Source organism: Pleuronectes platessa, chromosome 12, assembly GCF_947347685.1.
Source record: "Pleuronectes platessa chromosome 12, fPlePla1.1, whole genome shotgun sequence".
Classification (NCBI taxonomy): domain Eukaryota; kingdom Metazoa; phylum Chordata; class Actinopteri; order Pleuronectiformes; family Pleuronectidae; genus Pleuronectes; species Pleuronectes platessa.
Window position 1 is genome coordinate 16,075,865 of NC_070637.1, and position 9,130 is coordinate 16,084,994.

Sequence of the window (9,130 nt, forward strand, 5' to 3'; positions counted from 1 at the left end):
TCAGATTTTGATGGAAAAAGGCCGGACAACACTTTAAAACTTTAATTTTCTTTCGTTGTTGAATTATTTACATCGTCCAGTTTCTCTGCCGACAACGTCAACAGATGATGATACAGATCAAAACATTCAACAGAGGAAGACCTCTCGCACAAAAACAACGTTGGCTGTAGAAGAAAGCACGGATTGTCACCACAGAAACTCCTAAAGCTCCCCACACACTTCATCAAGCCCATCAAGTGTTTCAGACCAAATACTTTGATTCACGGCAGACTCGACATTACATTTTGAATACACCGTGAGAAATATATTAAAGTATTTCCTCTAAATCCACTGAGACGGTGTAACCAGGCAACAGTCCAAGATATGGTTTTTATTTGGGGAACATCAAACTTGGGAAATGACGAAAGAGTCTCAGAGATAAAAAGGGAAATGAGAGGGAATCTGCATTTGAGGCAATTTACTGTGTCTGATATGAACTTTGATTGAACGCAGGCTTAAGACAGAAAGCAGTTGTAAGACATCAGTGCAGCGTTAATTTAATGCCCAGAGGAGATTGACTGATTGACAAACGATAATACAAATCCATCAGCAGTTGAGGAGAGCAGCAAGTTGATTAAAACGGTAGAAGTGGTGACAGAAGTGAAAACATGAGACTCCCTGACCCGTTTTGCGTTGGATTCACCGCAGCATATTTCCTCTTTAGGAAATAAAAAGCTCGCCAACTTTGAAATGATCCATGTGGTGGTCGCAACGGTGCAAACAGCTTCCTGTCGCACACGTCACAAAGTAAGACTTGAAAATTAAACACATTTTACAAAAAAAGATGAATTTCTTCCCCTAAAGCCAAGCCTTTGGTTTAGCAATGACAACACCACTGACATTCACATGATCGTCACTGACAAAATACCTATCGCCTATAGCACCGTTATGAAAATGAAGCACTGAGGTTGTCTCTGTACATCGTAAGGTTGAAGTCACGGCTTTAAAATAAAACCCTGCTTCTAGAGGTGTAGATCTTTTCTTTTTTTTTAATCTTCAGAGGATTTTTTTTTTTTTGTGGTGTTCGTTTACCAGGGAAGAGCTGTGAATAGTGATGGTTCCTACTGGATGTTTGAGATGCAAGAAAAGGATAAGTTACTGAGACGTCCTCTGCAACGACTCCTCTTCGCTGGGAGACGCTCCCATTTTACATCCGTTTGGCTACAACCGCTCTCAAAATTATCTTCCCATCTCTTTAAAGCTGACCCTGACTTTGGCTTTAGTTCTTCCCATTAAAACGTGTTCTATGAGTGACCGGAGGTGGCACTTGTAGCCCACGAGCAGCTGTCGATCAGGACGAGCAGGTGGTGATATTTAGAGGATGAGTATCTTGGGCACCTCCCAGGTAAACTCTGGTCGACCGAAGTGGCCGTAAGAGGCTGTTTGCTGGTAGATGGGCCTCTTCAGGTTCAGTTCCCTGAGGGAGGAAACAGAGGAAATGAATCATCAGAGGTGGGAAAGTCCACAGGATAATAGAAGCTGTACTTGTGCTTGTTCCTTTTCATTCTGTGTATTTCTAAATGGTTTCACATCTGCAGTCAAAAATCTGTAATCCCCTCACTGAAAGGATTTCATATCACCTGATGCATACACGTGGACAGATTTCCTGCACGGAGGATCCGTACATTACAGAGCCATACAGTCCTGACAGGTGATATCGCACAAGTTTTTTTTTTCTCACACAAAAGGATTATTTTAAACTTTAATTTTGAAAGAGGGGTCAGAAATAATGACTCACTTCAGTTTATGATCAATTTACAGCATAACTTTTTGTGTTTTGTGCTGAAAATAAACTAATAATACAAACCTATGGATGACCATTTTTATCTAAGTCTATAAATTCGCAGTTTGATAACCTAATGTTTATGTTATCCTTCTTTTCTTATCTTATCTTATGAGCTACTGTCTTGAAACTAGTGTTTACATTTTGAAGCTGTCTTTGGGGCCCTCTAGTGGGTATATATAGTTATAAAAAAGGGCAGAAGACAAATGCTATAACGCTGCACACATTTTCCACAGGCTGCAAATAATAATTCACTATCAAATAATCTGACGATAATTGGCTGATTATTGAGTCTTAATTGATAATTATCGATAAATTCTCAAAAAAAGTGGTGGAAATCCATCATCACTTCCCAGAAGTGAACACAACGTCCTCAAGTCACTTATTCTTTGCACACCCAGCAGCTGGTTAGTCATTTACTGACATGGTTGATGTAAACTAGCAGAATATTCTCGAATTTTAGAGGCTGAAAGCTGAAAATATCTGTCTTTTATCTTGAAAATAGGAATAATTACAAAATTTAAAATATAACTAATCAATAATAAAAAAAATTGCATTTCAAATTTCTTTACATCTGCTAATTGATGAATAGCTTCAACTCTGCCTTGAGACAAACATAATAGTTTGGCCATCAGATTAACACGATGCTGCAGTTTCCACACAGCTGCTTCAAACACAGCAGTTTTGTTTTGCTCGTGACGAACACAGAGCTCGTGTTCACGTGTTTACCTGACGATGACTCCGGGCCGCAGATCAAAGTTCTTGTTCACGATGTGGAGCAGCTCTGTTTCTGATTTCTGGGAGGAACCGTAGGTGAACACGGAGATGGACAGAGGCTGGGCCACTCCGATAGCATACGACACCTGGAACAGAACCAGACAGGTAAATGTGAATGCTTCTATCCTCACATGTCAGCTGCTGGTCACTGACTCAGAGTGACAGGAGTCGCTCACTCACCTGAACCAGGACTCTCCTGCACAGTTTGGCTTTGACCAGAGACTTGGCGACCCAGCGAGCGGCGTAGGCAGCTGAGCGGTCGACCTTTGAGAAGTCCTTTCCGGAGAAGGCTCCGCCCCCGTGAGCTCCCCAGCCTCCGTACGTGTCTACGATAATCTTCCTGCCCGTCACACCGGCATCGCCCTGGTGACCCAAAAATAAGATAAGTGGTTACTTTTCATTTCTTCAAGTTTGCTTTAGATGAAATGAACAGTGCAGGTGTGTTCATCACCTGAGGTCCTCCAATGACGAAGCGACCGCTCGGCTGGATGTGGTAGATCGTCTTGTCGTCTAAATATTTAGCAGGAACCACGGCCTTGATAACCTGAAAGAGTCAATGCAACATTTAAACCTAAAAGAAACGACATCCTGAGTTATGCATTAGTGCGAGCTGACAGTTAGACGTGTGAATGAGTCTCTACCTTCTCCTTTAGCACGCTCTTCTGTTCCTCCAGAGAGATATAGTCATCGTGCTGGACGGAGATCACGACGGTGTGAACTCTCTTTGGGATCACGGCTCCATCCTTCTGCTCATAATGAACGGTCACCTGTGGGATGGACCTCAAGTTAGTTAATTACTGAAAACTACTGAACAGATTAACATGAAACTTGGAGGAAGGATGCGGTGTGAGTCAGGGAAGAACTCATCAGATCAGCATCTGCAAGATTTTATTTCTTTATTCTTTGATTTCATTCGATTGCTCTAAGAATAATTGATGAAAAGCAATCATGTTTAGGGAATTATACTATAGTGTTTCCAATTTGGTGCAGATCCAGATAAATGTGTTTTTTCTATTTCTCCCTCATTTATCTAATTTCCCAAATTTGTATCATCCCCATAGGATGATGAAGTCTCCTGTGATTATTTTTTGATATATGATCTGCTTAAAAATCTGAAAAGAGACAAAGATTCATGAAGCGGCTGCTGTCTCCTTCTTTTAGCTGTTGAGAATGAAGTGGGTCCAAATGACAAAAGTGAGAAAAGACTTATTATGATACAAGTCATGATAATTCAATACTTTGTAAATACTTAATATACGTTTCTGGTGTGGTGAAAATGTGTGCTAACTCTAATCTGAGATTAATCGAATGCTCTATGTTTCATTCCCTGGTTTAAAACCGACCATCTCTCTGATGTTCTAACAACCTTCATTAAACATGGGACAGAAGGAGATTATCCACTTTGTGCTGAAATATTAAACTTTTGACTGATTTCGAAGGAAGTTAGCCTCTTATTTTAAATACCCGCAGTAGCCACCGTTAATCTGATTTTGTCTGCTGGCACCGATATAAATCTCTTGGAAGACAACCAGAGTAGAAACAATGAACTGAGTCACACTGCAACTAGTGTGATGGAGTTACCGCTTCAGTCCTGCTGTGTTTTGTAATACCACATATATTATAACCTCACTTGTGTTTTAGAGTCGGGACGCAGCCAGGGGATGCTGCCGTCGCGTCTGAGCTCAGCCATCTTTGAGTTGAGCCTGTGGGCCAAGACGATGGTGAGAGGCATGCACTCCTCCGTCTCGTCTGTGGCGTAGCCGAACATCAGCCCCTGTGGGGGGGAGGGAGAGAGAGAGAGAGAGAGAGAGAGAGAGAGAGAGAGAGAGAGAGAGAGAGAGAGAGAGAGAGAGAGAATGAATATATAATATAACATAATAATAAATGGTCATAATAGTGTTGTCTGTGTAACTTTATATGTTAGAGTGGGAAATATTGTACTTTACAGTAATTATTATTACTATTGTTGCTTCACAGATAGAAATTGTGGATGCAGCGTGCTTATAAAACAATATACACTTTTTAATATTAACATTTTGGTCTCCTGATTCTTTATGAAAAACACAGCTGGGCCTGTTCTCATGTTCCAGATGTTTTTCCATCGCAGACAGATTTCACTGTGTTTGAAAAACGCCTGTTTGGTAACATCACTATTGATTAGCTGAGTTTTTTCAAAATAAAAACAGCAGCATCTGTTCCTCAAATCTGTAACAGATCGGAGTGAATCTAACTGATACTTGATTTTTACGTCAATATCCCCCCGGCCCTCCAGCCAACACGGGACCAAGGACACACTGAGCTGTTGCAACAGTCTCACCTGGTCTCCCGCTCCAATGTCCTCCTCCTGTCTGTCAACATGGACCCCCTGAGCAATGTCCGGACTCTGCTGCTCCAGAGCCACCAGCACGTTACACGTCTTATAGTCGAAACCTGCAGAGGGAGGGCGAATGAGAGAAAATGTTGACAACCCTGACCACACTCTACCTCCACTTGTCTTCCACTGTGTGTTATATTGTCACCTTTGTCGGAGTTGTCGTAGCCGATGTGTTTGATGGTGTCTCGGACCACCCTCTGGTAGTCCACATTGGCCCGGGACGTGATCTCCCCACAGAGCAGCACCATGCCGGTCTTACACACCGTCTCTGTGGACACAATCAACACATTACATTTGAAGTCGATTTACATAACTCTTGACTTGGACATGTGTTTGTCCTGATTGCTGCTATCAGTAAGTTTGCAGGGTCGCGATCATGTAACATTCAGGGATCAATACTGAAATATGGTAAACAATCTCAACAATGTTGATCATTTCAATTCCAGGTGAAACTTAGTTACTCAGATGATACTGAAATAATCCTCTCTCTCTCTCTGTGTGTCCCTGTGTGTTTACTCACCACAGGCCACTTTGGCATCTGGGTCCTGCTTCAGGTGAGCGTCCAGGACAGCATCACTGATCTGGTCACAGATTTTGTCTGAGGAGAAAAGGTAAAAGTTTAGATTCAGAATTTGAATTTGGGCCTGTTTGGGTTCTAGGAGCTTTTGTGGCAGAAATACTGGTTTGAATGACAGAAAAAAGTATATATTCTAGTTTTATTACTGTAGCTTTTGTATAACATTAACAAAGGGAGATTTTAGCAAAGTTTCCAAATATTTCTCTTGAGGTAGAGGTCACATATGAAGCTAATATTTCAGACAGGAGGAGTTGTTGGATTTTCATTGTGGGATTTGAATGGAGCAGCAGGACAATGGCTCACAAAACACTCCATTCATCTCTCTGTCATCCTGCTGAAGCAACGCAACACACGTGTTACATCAGACACAACATCAACATCTGGTTGCACTGACTCTGCAGTTACACAGAGGACCTGGAGTTATACACACAACACAAATCAGGACGACTGATATCGAATATGGTTGTTTACAGTGCGCAGGCGTGCGCCAACACATCTGACATCTGAACCATGGGCACACACTGTGGGAACAGCCCAGACCTCGAAGTGTGTTATCACATCGAAAGGTGCGGGCTGCGGCCTCACGCCAAGGCCACTCACCTCAGTGATTATACAAATAGTGTGAGGAAAGTTTTTTATTTCATAACTAGAATATTTGCCTTCCTATGAGCTGCATTGTTATTTAATGGTAAAGAAATGTTTTTTTTATTGAAATATGTTCTGATAAACAGTGAGCTTGTAAGAAGACAGTGAGATGTGGCTCCATTTCCTCCAGACCTGCAGCTCTAAACAATGATTTTTCTACCACTGTGGTTTTCACAGCTGGACGAGGGGCTCACAGTTCGCTCAAGTACTGTCGCTATCTGTGAAGCTGGACAACTGGTCAGCACTGCTGCGTTTACTGATTATCGATTTGACACAGGGGACTTTGTCAGGTTAGGGATTACGACACATTGGGGGGGGGGGTGGTCCTGAAGGCAGCACTTTTATTATGAGGTCTTAAAATACAAATACACTCGGTATGTATCAATGTATCTATTTTAAGTCCCACTATTCAGCATTAATGAACAATATAAACATTTTATAAATGCTTTACATCACACTATAATGGGGTTGCACCCAAGAAGTTATAGTTGTTGTTATCAATTATAATCAATTACCACTTATATTTGCTAGCGTGATAACGACCATTTATTATATTTCTCATAAAGGCTAAATAGGGACACACAAATTAAAGTGTTGCCGAGATGGGATTGATCATTTCTGGGACTTGAAAGCCACTGACAGCCACATGAAGTACCGTGAAGCAGAAATTAAAATTCTTGAATCCCCCCCCTCAAACAAAAAAACATTCCAGACAGAAAGAGTGTGATAAGGTTGTTCTGCAGCCGCTATTTTGATTCATAACGTGTATTCAAACATCTCCGTCTAATGTCAACATGAAACTTGTGACCACACGTCGGCCTTTCCTCTATTTTGTGGGTCACTTTTATCTCCAGCGTGCAACCTAACACCCAGCTGTTGCCCAGAAGTGGGGGGCAGCTAGCACATGTTGCTGTGAATGGAATACCAGCCATGCTTGGTGAGTAAATATGCAGATCTGGGGAGTTATTTTGGACATAAAGCCTTAACTCGTAGAAGGTTCATTCACATATCAATGTTTTATGGCAGTTTTAAGCAGACGTGTTGAATCTATTCCTCTGTGTACAGGTGACGAAATGGCATAAGTGAAGTTTTTGATTATTCCATATTTTGGGTGTTGATCTGAAGTTGTCACACGTGTATCTGAAGTCGACTCACCTGGATGTCCCTCGCCTACCGACTCCGACGTGAACATGAATGAGCCATCATCCAGCAGATCACCCATTTTGTCTACAGCACCAGGTACTTGGCGAGACTCGGCACACACAGGGATAAAAGGTTCCTCGGTTCCCACTAGCAAGCGTTCCAGACAGAAGTGAGAGCTGCTTTATATTCCCACTGGTCCTCTGTAAGAGAGAAACGAAGAAAGGGAGGCAAACAGCCGTGCAGTCAATACAAAGTCTATCCTACAAAACTCCACGTCTGTGTCCACATGGCCCAATATATATGGCTAAGAGAACACACACGCACATACTGTCACTCACACGCACATACTCGCTCTGCTCCTATCACTATCTCTCTTTCTCTCTCACACACACAGGCATGTACATACACAGTCTTTCTCTCTCTCTCTCTCTTTCTCTCTCTCTCCCTCTCTCTCTCTAACACTCTGTCACTCACACACACACACACACACACACACACACACACACATGTCATGTGAATCCATGGGACAGTCCATTCTGGGAGTGGGTGGGGAGGTGCATGATGGGAGGCCACTTCACTTTGTGGAAAACACTTGTTAACCCCTTGTGTACAACCCGTTTGCAGGAGTGTGTGTGTGTGTGTGTGTGTGTGTTTATAGTTTGACCCTGTGCTGCGAAAGCTCCACTTTAGGGTGTCGGGCAACTTGAGTGGGAACAAAAAAATCTTTAACAGAGGGGTTCCCCCCTCCTCTCCCCCACCATACACTCCGGTGGGACAGCTCTGTCTGCTGGGACATGGCCAGGTCATTGGGCAAGCTATGGACAGTTGGAGAGAGAGAGAGAAAAGGTAGTTGTTTACTGGGAAAATGATGCAATCACTCCTGTTTACATTATGTTCAGCCGTAAATAATGATGAAACAACACACAGTTAATGCACGAGAGAGGAAACACAACTACGATATGACTGTGAAATATACAGAGCTGCGGGAGGAGAAGGACAATTAATTAATTAATTTAAATTAAAAAAAAGTTTAATTTAATGGGGTAAATGCTGAAATAATTGTATGGTAAATATGCTAAATGCTTGATGGTTCCAGGTTCTCTAGTTGTTTTTTGGTCTTATACTGAGAAAATGTAGGTTGACCGAGTCAAGAGCCACACTGGAATAAAATACAACTTTAAAGTACCTGAACTGCATTTGAGTGTTTCCACTATACATACAGTATTCACTATCTTTCAGAAAATATTATAATGAATATTTAAGTAAATAGATACAAAAATAGTTGATAGTAAAATAAACAAACGACTGCATCTTACACATACAGTTATATACAGGTTACTAATAATTAATCCATGGTTTCTAGTGAGACTTTCCGTGGCCACCAACTGATCAACCATGGTTATAAAAAAAAAATTGGGGAAAAGTGGAGGTCTCTGAAAGTGATGATGAGGGATAAAATAAAGAAACTTAAGTCAAGTACTTCCCGTCTAGTACTTGAGTAAATGTACCTAGTTCACCCACTTTGCTTTGTATATGAAATCTTTACACACAATCTATTATTTCAAAATAAACGTAGTAAAGTATAATATATCCCTATTGAAAATAAGTGGAATCAAAGTTTAAATTAGTATAAAAAGTACTAGTTTAAACTTGTACTTGAGTACAGTATTGTGTAATGAGTAACTCTCCATCCCTGCCAATAATTAAGTTTCGAGCCTGTAGACAGTCACCTGTTGTCTAAATTATCTTTTCCATCCCACTCGCAGCCCGAGGCTGTGGTCTTTGTGCACAA

General features: G+C 41.6%; 3 protein-coding genes across 4 annotated transcripts in view; 2 read left to right on the plus strand and 1 right to left on the minus strand.

Moving 5' to 3' along the window:
* Window positions 1-27: 27 nt before the first annotated feature.
* mat1a (methionine adenosyltransferase I, alpha) lies at window positions 28-7,846 on the minus strand. 2 transcript variants are annotated; one of them, XM_053435900.1, is made up of 10 exons: window positions 7,351-7,845; window positions 5,494-5,571; window positions 5,119-5,241; window positions 4,917-5,029; window positions 4,230-4,373; window positions 3,241-3,366; window positions 3,051-3,143; window positions 2,780-2,962; window positions 2,552-2,685; window positions 28-1,456 (listed from the first exon to the last, which is right to left on the minus strand). In XM_053435900.1, exons 1-10 carry the CDS (start codon window positions 7,415-7,417, stop codon window positions 1,354-1,356), a joined length of 1,164 nt encoding a protein of 387 aa, XP_053291875.1. In that variant the 5' UTR covers window positions 7,418-7,845; the 3' UTR covers window positions 28-1,353. The 2 variants fall into 2 exon arrangements, with proteins under 2 accessions (XP_053291875.1, XP_053291876.1); XM_053435901.1 differs by lacking the exon at window positions 28-1,456 and having other exon boundaries at window positions 2,548-2,685; window positions 7,351-7,846.
* Window positions 6,995-9,130, plus strand: part of LOC128453172 (peroxiredoxin-like 2A) — a 13,781-nt gene continuing 11,645 nt past the window's right edge. The window contains exons 1-2 of the mRNA XM_053435907.1: window positions 6,995-7,132; window positions 7,261-7,434. Coding sequence (XP_053291882.1) covers window positions 7,386-7,434 — 49 coding nt within the window. The 5' untranslated portion in view covers window positions 6,995-7,132; window positions 7,261-7,385. The remainder of the gene's footprint in view (window positions 7,133-7,260; window positions 7,435-9,130) is intronic.
* Window positions 7,293-9,130, plus strand: part of LOC128453174 (peroxiredoxin-like 2A) — a 6,975-nt gene continuing 5,137 nt past the window's right edge. The window contains exon 1 of the mRNA XM_053435912.1: window positions 7,293-7,434. The gene's annotated coding sequence lies outside the window, so the exon portion shown is untranslated. The remainder of the gene's footprint in view (window positions 7,435-9,130) is intronic.